We start from the raw sequence: 14,999 nt of genomic DNA on the forward strand, positions 1-14,999 counted from the left end.
CTTGGAGCGCAGCATATACTGTTCTTACATAGGTCTGTAAGATGTGGAAATCTGATAAATTTGTTTTTACTACCCAAATAAATCTCTTCTGCCAGGAATATAAAAGTATACTTCCATCTTGTTCCTTAGAAATGTGCATAGTTAAATCTGAAAACAAATGTGAAATCTTCATAGAATTGTTGCACACATTCACAATTGGTGGCCTTTGACAAATTTTCAAAGCATGAAAGTGTTATAGGAGCCCAGGTTACATCAAGTTTCAGAAAGATTTCAATATATTTACTTCAGATTCAATCAGTCTTCAAATCACTGCTCATTTAGTTGATTTAGATTTTTTTAAAATTTTTTTCATTTTTGAGAAGTTAAAATGACTTTGTAAGGCTGTCTTAAGACTCGTGGTGCTCTTCTGACAGCAAAGATAGCTTGAGAAATGTGTAGTTCATTTTCCATGATGGCTTTTGTGGTTCTCTGAATAGATGTTAGTGGTAGTGGAAAAGTTAAAGCTTTATATGCATGGTACAGACCTTTCCCTAATTATGATACACCATAAATTTCTTTTCAGTGTTCTTTAACATTTTAACATTCTGCCACGTATTTGAGTATGTAGGCAAAACATAGAGTAAATGTTACTTTCTCAAACTACATTGCATGTTCAGTTTAGGTTATCTTTATTTGTATAGTGTAGAATGCATACTGTGCATTGACTTGCCCTTTGCTAAAGAAAGGTAGCCATGTGCTACCTCTTCCTCTTCTTCATTCAATGGCACATTAAATTTAAAGTGAAGGATTTGCCTCAAATGGTTTGGAAATGGCTATTTAGTTAGCATGCATTAGAATTATTAAAAGCTCAATTACATGCTAATAAATAGGGGATTATCCATCATCTTTCGATATATAGTCTCTCTCAATACTGCATTCAGCTTGTATAGAAATTCCAGTTTGCTGTATAACAGTTACCAAAATTGTACATATATTTCATACTTAGTGCATTCTATCAAATACGTAGTGCTCATGTATTCTGAATTCCATGCCTTAAAGTCCTTCTCTTACCCCGTTTACTTTTTTCAGAAATGGATGTTGCTTTTTGTCCTATTGTGTGTTGCTTGAACGCCTGTTTTATGTGTATAATATTCAGATTGGTTACCTCTGTGGTGGAGACATTTCTGTTAAATGGCACTGAGCCTGAGAAGGCCTTTTTCAGATCTACCATCCACCCTTTTGAAAACAAACGCCCTCATTACAGTTGTTCCTGTTTTCCTCTCTGCTGATTTGAGCTGGTCACGTCTGCTCATGGGTCTTTAATCAGGCACTTGACTAAGATCAGCCAGATGTACTTGAAGACAGAACAGTGAGAGAGAGGCATGTGAAAAGACTTTGCAACACAAAACGTTTCACCCGTTGCTTATCCACTGGACTTTGCATTTAGCATCTTCCAGCAGGTAGTGACGCCCCCCGTTCACCTAACATCCCTGTAGTTGGTTTCTTTGTTCCTGCTGCAGTAGCTAACTGACCTGTCCTTGTTCTGGGAAGCCTGGACCACAGCCCATAACGATATGAACATATGTGGTGCTGCTCTCATCTCTTCCCATTTTGTGCTGCTAGAAATCCCTTTTTCTGGGGGGTGATGGGCGTTACCTTATGGTATTTTATAAACCATATGGTATTTTTTCCCTTCAATCTATAGTCAGCTCGTTCCTGGTATGTTGTAATACTTTGCTATATGCATGTAAGTTCTGTTTGTCTTTTGGAAGCTGTTTTTGTTCACTGGAGGTACAGGAATGTATTTGGGTGGAAGCCTGAAGTTTTGCGGTAAACTGTTATTGGTAGCAAAGGATACAACATAATGCTGTAGGTTTAACTGAAGGTAGCCCCTGAAAGGAAAATGTTAAAAGTGTCTCAATCATTACTGTTAAGGGCTCAAGTAATACAAGTTGTGCGTTATTCTCATTAACATCAACATGGGGAAAGCTTCAAAAACTCGCCTTAAACATAGTTGTTTTCATGGGCACCGATTTCTGCCTTCAAAACAGGGAGAACTGGGTTGAGTGAATGCTAATTATGAGTTTTGCAGCAACTTGACTGCTAACTTGAGGTCTGTCAGTATCCATGTTCTGTGTTCTTTGATTCAGCTTATTCTAATATTTTTAAATTTTTTAAACAGATGTGCACTGCTTATAGATTTGTGTAAATGTTGATGCACTGTATCCAAAATATGTCTCTCATACAATGATCTGTTGACATTATTCTCTGTTGCTTAGCTTCAGACAGTAAAGTCATGACATGTGCTGCTGTTTGGAGGATGCCGAAGGAATTGGAATCAGGCAGTCATGAATCCCCTGATGATTCATCAAGCAACACTCAAACCCTGGAGCTACTCTGTCACCTTGACAACACAGCCCATGGCAATATGGCCTGGTAGGATTCTGCATATTTTATACTCCTAGAAAAAAAATAACTAAAGGAGAGACCTGTGCTGTTAGTTTTGTGCAGATTTATATTGTAGAAGCTATACTATACACTTTAAAACTATCGTCTTTAAAAAAGTACAAATTGGATTTTTGTCCCAGATGTTTCATAGATTAAAAACATTTATTATAGTCCTGCAAACACATATGGAGTAACAGCCTGTGTACTGTTTTAATGTGCTTCTCCCCACCTGCCCCCATCTAAAGCCTTTGTTGCACAAAGGTATTATACTTAGCGTTTCAGTCTTTTCATGGAATATAAATTTGATGTTGCTTTTCAGTCTTTACTCACCTGATTTGGCATGAGTGCAAGTCATTGTTTATTAAGGATAAGAATTCATTATATTTAACTGTTTAACTGGTCTTTTCTGTTATCTAAGAAAAGACAAGAAGAGCTGTAATACTGCAGAGAGAATTATAGAAGTTTGTTTCCCTTTCCTTTCTGTTCTTTGAAAGAAAGGTAAATGTGCCCGTTGGGTATTCACAAGTACTTTGCTTCTGGGGGATGTGTATGACGTGTTTCCACTGCTTCCTGAACAGATGTGGGGCAAAGAACTGCTAACGCGCGCGGTTCCTACTTCACCAACTGAAATGTTGTATGTGTTTGTGGGATCACCTGGCCACCTTCTACTGGCAAGAAAAGTTGAAATTATAAGAATATGGTCTGCAGCAGTCTCGGAAATGTCTGTCTGTCAGACAGAAAACAGCAGGCAATGATCGTGCAAGTTCTACAGTCCATTTCACAATCAAAGATTTAAGAAAAACGGAACAACAGAGCAGATTTTTTTAAATGAAATGTGACATCTCTGAACTGAAACTGAACAGGGATAATGCAACATCAATGTTGGTATTACTATAAGTGTCTTAAATGAGAGTAGAAGGGGCCTCTGGTTTCTGAATTCAGATACCTGCTGTGTGAGGTATCCAGCATGATCTCATTATCCTTAAATATATTCTAGTAGCGGTAACTTTAAATTGTATCAAAAAGGAAAGATACTTAAAATCAATCTCAGTTCCTTTTTAAAATCTGGTTATGTAAAGTTTTCTTTGTTTTTCCTTAGCGGCTAGTTAATGAATAATTTAGAAATGATAGTTAATTCAGTTGATTTTTAATTGTGGCATGCATTGTACCGTAAGTTTTAAGCCTCTGTTTTGGGTTTGGGGCTTGTACTTGAAATTTCAAGGTGTGGTTTGGTGTTTTTTTTTAGGTTCTTCTTAGACAAGAATGGACATATCAACAAATTAAAGTGTGTTATCTAGGCTACTTTATTCTAATATCTCAGCTTAGCTAATGTTAGTTTTTTTTCATGTTAGTAACTTTTAAAGCTTTGCTACTCATTTTCATATGAGTACTTCTCTTTATAACTCTTTGATCACATTAGACAATTCAATTTTTACTATTGAAAACTTCTGATAATTACTTTCCAATATAACTGGGAATATTGTGAGGGCTTTTTTCATCTTCACCTTTTGCCCCTTAAAATTAACGTGCTTTGTCTTTTTATTTCCCTTAATCTGTTTCTCTCTCTCTGATATTGAGATACCTGGGTTTCATCAGAGGAAAAACGGGGCACATTGCTGCTTTATATCAGGATGTGAATTTATGTGCAAGCCCCAAATCAGTTTTTTTCTCTTCTGCTATAGTTGGTATTAAGTTCATATTCAATTTTGTCTCCTGTCATGTGATTGTTTTTGTTCAGTGCTAGTACTTACAAATATCTGCTACTATTTTAAAACCTGTTAACCTTTTCTCCATGACTTTTTGCCATTACATTTCTTTGGTGTCCTCTATTTTTGATTCTCATTTTATGTTCAAATTTCATTGTTAATCTCTGTAGATGTCTTATTTCTACGTCACTTTACTATTACAAAATTTCTGTGTTTATAATTGGTTAAAATTTAAGGTATGTTTGTCTGCTCTTTCAAATATCATAAATGAGATTGATGCCATTCTCATTAGGTTACGTGCCTAAAAGCATTTTAGCTGGTATGTCAGATCATCACAGAGGGCACATGGGCATGTGTGTTCTTTCGTTCTGTTTCTTACGTGTGTGTGGATATGTGCGTGTGCACATACGTAAATACACATAGGGCATTTTCAATCTTTATGCATATAAGTGATAGACATAAGTGTAAACAGAATACTTTGCATTAGTATTTCTCACCTTATGTCAGGCAAGCAAAGCTGAGTTAGAGGATCTTGTTCTAGAGCAGGCTAGTCTGTTCCTGCCTGTGTCATAGTGGAAACAGCTGATACAAGATACAAATGACTGAAGTAAACTTTTTGTGCCAAATTTGTATCATTTAACAGTCTACATCCCACTGAGTGGTGTGTTAACTGCAAGTAGCACCTTAAATACTCTTCTGTACATTTCAGATGCTTACAAAAACTGGAAGTACCTGAGATACTTACAGCATGGCACTATTGTTGTTGGAACCAGTCTTTAATCAGAAGCAATTTTCTTCAATCTAAAATAGAAATACTTTTCAAACCTTACCATAAGCCCAACTGCCTAATATACGTAACCATGCTGTGTGAGAGCAGTGGTGTTCTGGGGCCAGGTACCTGCAGGAAGAAGAGTAATGCTGCTTCTGGCTCTGTTTTAACTTGCCATTTAAGCATACTCTAGTATATTTCACTCACAGAACACAATTTTGACACTGAAGCTGGGGTTCAATGTGGCCACATGCACTCTGAGTTTCCATCCCCAGGGCACAGTATAGCAATAGGCCTCAAGCTCTACCCTGGCTGAAAAATCCCATATGACACTATGCAAATTCTGCGGTTCCCCCACCCCATCCGATGTGTTTCCTCTAAAATGACTCTGCAGAAATTGCTCTTTGCCCCTCCAGCTGTTTCAGAAATAAGCTTGCTTCAGCCCTTAATCTGCAGTAGAACATGGTCAATTCTATAAGCATCATGTGGCCCCAGAGGCTGGGCAAGACTTATACCTGACAGCTCCCTGTGTGCTTTCCTGCCAGACATTCCTACTGCTGGAACATTTTTCCTAGGTTGGCCACCTCACTGATCTTTGACAGACAAGCCAGTTACATGTTTCTTTCATGACATGTCATATATCCGTAATATTCTTTTTTAAGCCTTCTTCAAGCTATAGAATGGAAATGGTGTCTAACTTCTGTCCTTCTGCTTTGGAAGTGAATCCTGGCTTTACACCCATCTTTATTTTTTTATCAGCTTTCATTGAAGAAACTCATTCTGTTCTTCTGTATGTGCTATTCATTCTGCGTAGCCATTACTAATGGTAACAGTAATGCAGCATCAGTGTCTGCATATGTGAAATGTGTTACTCCTTACTTTGAAGCTTTCTTCCTGTTGGTATTAAAAAAGATGAGCAAAGTCATAAACTTGTAATCCTCATGTAGACCTTTTATCTGTACTTGTTCAAACAGTTTATTTTTTTCTTAACTCCTTGACCCTGCTTTTTGTTTGAAGTATGTTGCCACTTGATTTTTTTCTTTATTAGTGAGTAGGTTCTAGCTCCTTAGTGTGTTGTTCCTAAAGCTGTAAAAAGGTTTGTCTTTGTAATAGTATCTGCAAATCCTCCAAGCAGATACACGGCTTTAGTCTTAAAGTGCTTTTTCTGGCGTGGGAAATAGAGTTCAACAGGAACAATAAACTATGCTGCCCAAAACACCTCACTCCTACAGTAATTTAGCTGCATATACTCTAGATCTTCTGTTATTGTAGATATGTCATGGAAAAAAACACACAGCAATATGTGAAGGTATGGATGGAATAGTGAAATAATTTTTAATAATGAAATTACAATGTTTTTGTATATTTGCCTTAGAATATTGTTTGTCAGCGTTTCTGCCATGTTATTTAAATATTCTTGTTGTATATAATCAAATATTAATTATTTTAGTATTTCCTCAGTGTGTTGTATTCCTTAACCTGTATTTCATGTTTTATATAATGTCAGAAACAAGGCATAACTTAAGTTAAAACAGAAAACAAAAGTCAATTATTGGGGAGGGGAAGTCCTCTTCTCTTCCTCTCCTCCAAAAGAGAATGGAGTCTAGTAATACAGTCCAAGATCTACTTAAAATGAACAAAAAAAGTGCTGTCCTTGTGATAATGTAATCTTAATCGTAATAAACAGAAGACACTTCTGTTTTTAATGTTACTGCTCTGGTCAAGCTGAACCAGTGCTATAACTTGCAGCTTAAAGATAATCAACAGCCCCTGAGGAGTTTGGGACTATGGTCTCTTCTTGTACACTGATATTGCTATAGCTGTACTTAGCAGCACTTAACATCTAGGAAATGCTGTTTGCATATGATAAATCCTTTGTTGGTTACTCAGGTTGAATAGACTAAAGCGTAGACAAAACTGAGAATAGTGCCAAGGCCTCAAACATAGTCTCTCTTTAGGAAGGACAAGCTGGGGAGATGAGGAGGGAATTTGTCTTGTGTGTAAGTGCAGCTGGAGAGCATTGAGCTTTGTCTGGGGATGGAGGACGAGCTAGCTGAGAGCTTGTGTAAAGATTTGAGAGCAGAACAGTGTGGGTGACTCAATATGTGTCTGCTACAGGACACCTGATCAGGAGGAACAAGTAGATGAGATCTACAGACTGCTAGAAGTACCCTCGTGCTTGTGGGATCTGGTCCTTGTTCAGGGCTTGAACTGTCCCAGTATGTGCTGGAGGGACAAGACAGCAGGGCGTAAGCAATGTGGGGGCTTTCTGGAGAGCATTGGTGGGCAGCTTCCTGATCTTCAGAGATCTGTTTCAATAAGTCCCATGTGATAGGGCTCTAGGAGGGTCTAAGAAACCCTTAAGTGATACTCAAGGATCACTTTCTTTGAGCTCAAGAACAGTCCATTCCTATGAGCAGGAAGTCATGCAAAAATGCCAGGATACTCAGTAATATGCTGGATATACTGATAAAAGGCAGACTGTAGAGGAGAAGGAAGTGTCCTGAAGGATCTAGTAATAATTTCATAACTTCAAAAGTACAGCTTTTTTTCTAGAAATATGAATTAATATTCCTCATCTGTCTGGAATAAGCACATGGGAACAGGCAAAACTACCCTCATAATGTCTTTAATCAACTATAATGACTTACCTCCAATACCAAATGAGTTTGGGGAAGCCCCCTAGCCCTGATAGGACCATCTTTTTAACTTGAGCAGTCAGTCTAAGAGCATAGACCAAACCTGAGCACGTGCACAACAAACAAATCTACCCTGTAGCATGGATTTCAATTAGTGCTACTCATGGGTTTTGTACTCTGGGATTTTCACGTTGATTATCTCTTCTGAAAATAGAAGAAACAATCTGCTCCACCTACAAGTCAATGGGAAGGAATTTAGGACTAAGTTACTGCAATCTGAAGAATGGTAGGTTACTTTGTAAGAGCTCTTACCACACCCTCCACAAGAACAGTCCCTGTGTACAACTTGTGTATTTTATTGCTGCAAAGAAATGAACACAGTAGAGAATGGCTGACTAATGTCTTAAGTCTGAAAACTGTTAGTCATAGCATCCTTTCTATAAAGTAGGTCTTGCTACTTACTGTTTCACATGTGGTTGTATAGCACGTTCATGTTTTGCCCCTGCTGGTAATTACGCTTACTGTGCTGCAGGTATGTGCAGGACATAGTTAAGCTGGTTAAACTACAGATGTTGATTCATATCCATAATCATTCATGACTTGAAATGTTGCCAGTGACCAGCTTTTGTTAGTTTAGTTCTTATATATAGCCTGTATAATCAGTTTGCACAATTTTGTGTTGCTATTTAAAGTATGTAATGTATAAATTTTCTGGGGGTGGCCACCTAGATGGAAGCCTTGGATTGTTAATGAACTATGGAGATGATCACCTGTTGGTCATCTCTTCAAATCATGAATAATTATCAGGAATTTAATACTCTTTCCTACAAAATAGGTATTTAGGAGCTCATACTTAAAATGAATGGGTCCTATAACTTGCTTTCATGCAACAAATTCCCTGCCATGCTTTCTATTAGATCGTGAGCTCCTAGGATTCAGACTGTCTTAAGTTTATATGTTCATAAATATCTTCTCAGTGCTGAGATTGTGATTTTTGCTTTAGAGAGCCCAATTCTTTTTCTTGTTGTAATCTTATGTAACTGCATACCTGCAGTAGACAGAGATGGAGTGAGGTAAATACAAATACTGAGGCTAGCCCTTCATTATTTTGCTTTTATTTAAAACAAACAAAGGCTTGTGGGGTCACCGGCATTCTAGTTTGATCACTTAAGGGAAAAAAAATTAAAAACACTTTAGTGCAAGTATTTATCCTGTGTCACCTCCTTGTGGGGTACTTTTGCATACATTTATGCAACAGTTACGTTTTACTTAATGTAAAAATAATTCGAAGAGCCAGAAAGAAGTCCAAAGTAGGTGTCTTTGCGGGGTGGGGGTCTTGGCCAAATTAATCTTTACCTTTCTCATTCTTCTCAGTATACTCTTAAGATGGATGAATCTAAGTATTTTTTTTATGATTAAGTTTCTATATCTGTATACGTATATTTAAGGAAGCTATGATTTTTCTTTTACTTTGTTTTGACTACTTGAACACCAAAATATAGCTGGGTGGCTTAGTATTCTGAGACAAATCATAACCTGCATTCACTAAACACGTGTCAGCAGCATGGACTTCAATACCAGAAAACAGCCAGAACTGTTCTCATTCAAAAATGTGGCCACTCTGTAGGGCACTTGAGTAAGGAGTAAGAATTGTGGATTCCTGGCTGTCCTCTGAGCCTTATTCTTAGAATAATATCCTAGTCAACAAAAAAAATTGAATTACTGTACTGCACAGAATGAAGAATATTTGGGTATATAACATTAATTTTTCCGATGGGTTCTTTTGAGGCTGCAGGATGTTTGGATATATTTTCCACTTCGCAGTGTGTGAGAATTTTCAGTTGAACAAATTTTTTTCTACTTATAAAACCAAAAAGCAGTTAAAACTTCTTGTCCAACATATTATGGTTGACTTCAATTCACATCTACAGAAGTGTTTACATGTTACTTTATTCTTCTGTAGCCTGCAGTGGAGAACTTGAATTGTTCATTTATAAAAGCTCAGTATGTTAATAAATGATGGTGTTAACTATCTATTCAGCATAAAACAGATAATGTAGTCCTTTTATGTGTGCATTTGAATGAATATTGTAAATTCTCTTTTTTTCTTTACTAGGAAAATGTTCTCTTCATGATTTATTTTTTAACCAAAAACTGCTATCTAGAAGCTAATCTGAAGCATCAGGAGTCAGATGATAACAAAACAGGGTAAAAGGCAACAAATATAATTGCTTGTCTGCTGTTTATAGATTATCTAAAGAGCAGTAGTGAAGTTGGCGCTCAGTTTCTGAGTGACAGCTGTGAATTTGACAAATATCTTGTCCATTTCTGAAAACTGTAAGCATCAGCAACTGTTGGCACACTGTGGGAAAATGGTATTGCCTGTTTATCTGCTTTCTTTTTAAAAGATTAGCACCACTTCTGCTGTGTCTAAAAAATATTCTAAAATGTATATTTTGCTTCAAAAGCAGTGTTTTTTTTTCTCACCAGTGTTTTTCCCCTTCTCTATGGTATTTCATCTGTTTGACATTCAGTTGCTACTGAGAATATGGCTGAACATGTCACAAAGGGTGATTTGAATAACCACTTAAATTGTAAAATGTGAATGATCACCACAGCCACACCCATAAAACAGTGAACTTTCATAAAGGGTAAATTAAACAGAAGTAAAATGAGCATCTCACAAGGACAGAGTGAATGTGCAGAGACCTTTTTGTTCTAAGATATGTCAGCTGGGTTATATAATTGGCTCTAATTAGCACACTATTCAGCTATAAAAATTCTTTACCTTGAAGCTCAGTAACACTCAAAGACATGAAATTTCTTCCCACCTTCGAAAACAACAAAAAAAAATTGCTTCCAATCTTGCATTTAAAACCAAAGGCTCAGTGGTCAGTGTAGGAAAAGGGACAAATATATCAACAGGCATTGAGAATATTGATCTCTGGCTGGAAGAACCCTTAAAGAGGTAATTGCTCAAACCAAATTTTATTGTATATAATTAAAGAATATCTACATATATCAACACCAAATGACAGTGTTGCACTTCAAGCAATATGTAAGAAAAACAGTGAAATTTAAAACAAACAAAGTAAAAAACAAAACAAAACAAAAAAAACACTTAATCTTAAGGATTTCTTAGTTACCCATGTTACCCATTTGTCACCTCTTATGGTAGTGATGATTCTGATGTCATTTAAAAGTGATGATCCCAAATTAATGTCTTCACTTTGGGAAAGTGAATTGTGGAAGGTTAACTGTGTGATCAGGTGGAGGTCATGGTGCATTGATATTTTATCCTATTATATGTAGATAAAGTGTTTTCATCTCTTTGAAGGGCTTAATAAATATATCTGTGCAGCAAAACTACATGGAATCCTAAAATATACATAGCTGTGACAACTGGCTACTTCTAATTATTATAAACCAAATTGATGCTTGAACCTGTAATTGAAACTGCTTAATCATTTTATTATCAACACTTGTTTTCAGTTGCTTATAAGTTTTTCTAAGGTGTAACATACAACTTTTAACAAGAAACACTTCTTAAAAATAAGACTGACAATAACGAAAGTAAAACAGCCTAATTTAAAGCAAATCATAGAATCATTCTAGTTCTATATACTTGTTAAAACACCTTTAAAACATGATGGCAGCTTAATGTGCTAAATGAAGTGATTTTGTCCTAATACAACAGAGCTCGTTACAAATGATCTTTTATAAGTAGTTAGTTTCCATGGATTGACAATGTAGTAAGGATGCAGGTCATGGTTCCAGCTGAAGATAGATGCAGAAGCTGTTCCTTTATTTGAGCTGCTATTTTCCCTTAGGGAAACATTCAGTGGGTGAGGAGTCAGCAACACACCGGTATTTATAGTTCCAGCTGCTTTATCTGCATGGTATTAATTTACCTTTTTTGGCATGATTCTATCTTCTCCTTATTACCTGGCTTCTCTTTAACAGTTGTATTTGTCTAAGCACTTTTTTCAGTAAAAGTACAGAGTTAAAAGCAATGAAACTCTTCATGGAAGAAGCAAAGTGGAAAATCTTAGTTGAGAACGAGGTATTTCGCTTAAGTTGTGAAGAACCTACACTGTTTCACCCTACACTTTTGCTTTTCTGTTAATTGCTCTTCCTAATGGTTTATAGCATATCCTGGATTGGATTGAGCCCCATGGGTTTGATCTGATGTCAGGCAGCTCGTACTTACTGTATTAGGAAGGTAAGAATAATATAAAAGAGTAATATAAATTGGGAGATAAATGGTGCATAAGAGCATTTATAGCGTACAGTACCAAGGTAGGAAGGTAGCCATTGGCTGCCTGATGTTGGGCTTACTTGCCCGAGACTGCATCTACTCACAAAGCCTTGTTTCATCTCTTCAATCTAGAGACTGACTTGATTCATGCAAGAAGTTAGACTAGAAAATCTGTGTCTAGTGATGGACTCTTGACAAACTTCAAGAGCTATTTCTTCACATGTGCACTGAGAACATGTATGTCAAATGCTTTTGAGGAAATTAAGTTTTTTGTCTAGTGATGGGAGAAAAGTTCACCATGTAGCTATTGATATGAGAGTTGTAATGTGTCTTCAACTGCGTTGTGGAGGTAGGAAGTTGCACAACTTTCTTTTAGACCTCTTGGGTACGGGTCTTGGATACAGAAACCTATTATCATCAAATAACAAATATTATTCATTTAACCTTATTATTCTCTCCAGCAAATTTACTAGGGTTTTTGTGTATATGCTTAGCTGCACTGCCTGTACCCTCTGGCTCGAGTGTGCTGCTTCTTGTAGCTAGAAATAGAGATGGGGGCTGATGATTTCTACTATTCTTTCATGTATAGCACAAAACTGGTGAATCAGGTAAAAAGGGTGTGTTGATTGAGCCATGATGACAGCTGCTGAGTTTGAAGCAGTTGGCGTCAAAGCTCTGAGGCTTATGATTTTTGATGCACCTCCAAAAATGATGCGCAAAGTTGCATATGAAGAACTTTAAGGTTTCAAGCTAAATTACTTGAAAGTGAGTGCATGTCAAGGCCTTTGGTTTTTTCCTTGCACGTATGCAGAATGGCTTGTGCTACAATGACATAATCACTTTTCATTTTGCCTGACTGAATACACAGAATGGATGGCAAATGAAGTAGGGTTTCAGGAAACTCTTACAGTTAAGCTAGTGTCTAGGGAAGCTGAATTGCATTCCTTTTTCTGACAAATTTGGACAGGATGTCAAAGGGCACTCAAAAGGAAAAGGAAAGCACCAGAGCTGATTAAAAGATTACGTAAGCAAGCCTAGTTTTGTATCATACAGTTCAAGTAACTGACACTGCTATAGTGTTCATCTATGACACAAAAGTTGCTTGATTGCTTGTTAATGGCAGGTTTTGCACTTCAAATGTGGGCCAGTTTCAGCTGAAGGAAACCATAATCAAAATCATTTAGGAAGTGTTGGAACAGATTAGGTACATGAACTTAAAATGTCTTTCTAGTGCTAATTCTGATTCATTTCTGTTTTTAATCTTTTTTCTCCTGTTTTACAGTGTTATGTGGGAACCTATGGGAGATGGTAAAAAGATTATTTCTCTGGCCGATAATAACATATTATTGTGGGATTTGCAGGAAAGTTCAGCCAAAGCTGTGGTAAGAAATTTTTTTAAACAAATGATGATATATTTGAAAGTAGTATAAAGAACAATATCCACCAGCCCTCAATTTGCTAATCTTTTAACTACTAGCTCCCTAAAGACTCCTCAAGTATCTTGTCTTTAACATGCGTGGAGGAAATGAATAGTAGATCAATTGTCTTGAATGTGAGTGTTTAAGAGTAGGCAACTGGGTATTTTTATCTGTTGCTATTGGTTAAATAATTCACTTTTTTTGAGAATTGGCCTTACTTTACTATTTATTCTAAAGAAAAGCAATGTTAGCTTGATAAGTATGTATGGGGGGATATTTATGATTAATAAAGCCAAAAATTATCCAATTCACATGACAGTACATTAACCAATACTGGTTAATGTGTCACACCCCTGTATTTAATTTACGACCCTTGGATATAGGTTTTTGTATAAATTCCTTCATTTTCTGTGTTTTGAGTTCTCAGTATTAATTTAATTTAGCACAAATTTACCTATTTAGACAGTTTCACTTGTTGTTAAAACCATTTTATCTGATACTCAGAAGTAGAAGCAATAAGGTGCCATTGGCATGGATTTCTGTCTGATTTTGTCACTTCTTATAGATAACAAAAGCCTATTTGTGTAATGGCATAGATTATATATAGAAAACTTTAGATGTTTCTGTGTAGAGAAGCCACTGGATTTGCATTACTCTTACATTAGTCAGTATTTCTTTTTTAACACCTGTGTAATGGGCAGACTTCTTTAGAATGCCGCCTTTAAACCTGTTGAAAAATTACTTTAGAGGACAATTCAGCTTTCGTGTTAGTTTTTCATATAAGGCTGTCTCCTGTACATGGTTCGGGGTGCAGGTGGTGCTGCTTGAGCAGGGGTTTGGACCAGATGACCTCCAGAGGTCCCTTTCAACCTCAACCATTCTGTGATTCATGTGATGTTTTCTGTTTCAAGGACAGATTTTGGAGATGTATGATTCGAGATACTTTTTCTTGGTACTCTCTTGCTGTCAGTGTTAACATTCTACTAAAGAAAGTTTAATTTTTGAAGTGTCCTACTCAAGCTCTTCATGTTCTCTGCCTGACCATCAAAAAATAAACAGTGCAGTCTTCCTTTTATTTCCCTGAGTCCGTTGTCCTATGCAGTATCTTTTTTATTTCTATTAATAATCTGCAAATTGTACAAAGGCTTTCAGATTTAGGAGGAACGGTAAAACAGTAGTAAGTTTGAATACAGTTTTGTATCACACGTTAACACAAGTAATCTTTCACCTTGCACTGCTGTATTCTTAAAACATAGATACTTCAGAAAGACTTTTTGGAAGATGATACATCTTAGCCATCATAGATCTTAGTGATGGTAAGAGCTGTAGTTTCTAGATTGTTAATCTGAATGCTAAAGACAGACATTCTTAGTGGAAAGTAATAGTAAAAAGTTAGAAACTACAGAAAGGTGTATTGAAATTGTGTAAGGAGGTTTAAACAGTCTTGTATTGACAGTATGTTTTTTCTGTTGACGTCAGTTAGGCTTTATGTAAGCAGTATATGTATTTAATCCTTTTCATCCAACTAGGTCTCATTTCTGCTGAGAGTAGCAAGCTTTCTGTTAAATCTTGTATTTAATAGAATATTCTATGATGTGTTAGTACCTAGGCGAAGGAGAAAAGTGATCGAACAAGATCCAGTGCTGTAATCTGCTTTTGTGAAATCCCTCTCAATGAAACACTTGTAAATATGAACATCAGGTGCAAGGTGACCAAATGTCTGTCTGCTCAGGCACTTTTAACTTTTGTTTTTTTAATCTGATTAAAATGCAGTTATTTTCC

The 14,999-nt window shown here is 36.5% G+C and overlaps 1 protein-coding gene across 3 annotated transcripts in view; it reads left to right on the forward strand.

Moving 5' to 3' along the window:
• The window catches only part of EIPR1 (EARP complex and GARP complex interacting protein 1), a 128,986-nt gene that overhangs the window by 39,382 nt on the left and 74,605 nt on the right, over positions 1–14,999 (forward strand). For all 3 annotated transcript variants that reach the window (XR_007707966.1, XM_050709577.1, XM_035542928.2), the window contains exons 4-5: positions 2,259–2,415; positions 13,082–13,181. Coding sequence is in view for 2 of the 3 variants with exons in the window: in XM_050709577.1 (XP_050565534.1) it covers positions 2,259–2,415; positions 13,082–13,181 (257 nt within the window). In the remaining variant the exon portion in view is untranslated. The remainder of the gene's footprint in view (positions 1–2,258; positions 2,416–13,081; positions 13,182–14,999) is intronic.

Source organism: Cygnus atratus, chromosome 3 (genome assembly GCF_013377495.2).
Source record: "Cygnus atratus isolate AKBS03 ecotype Queensland, Australia chromosome 3, CAtr_DNAZoo_HiC_assembly, whole genome shotgun sequence".
Taxonomy (NCBI): Eukaryota; Metazoa; Chordata; class Aves; order Anseriformes; family Anatidae; genus Cygnus; species Cygnus atratus.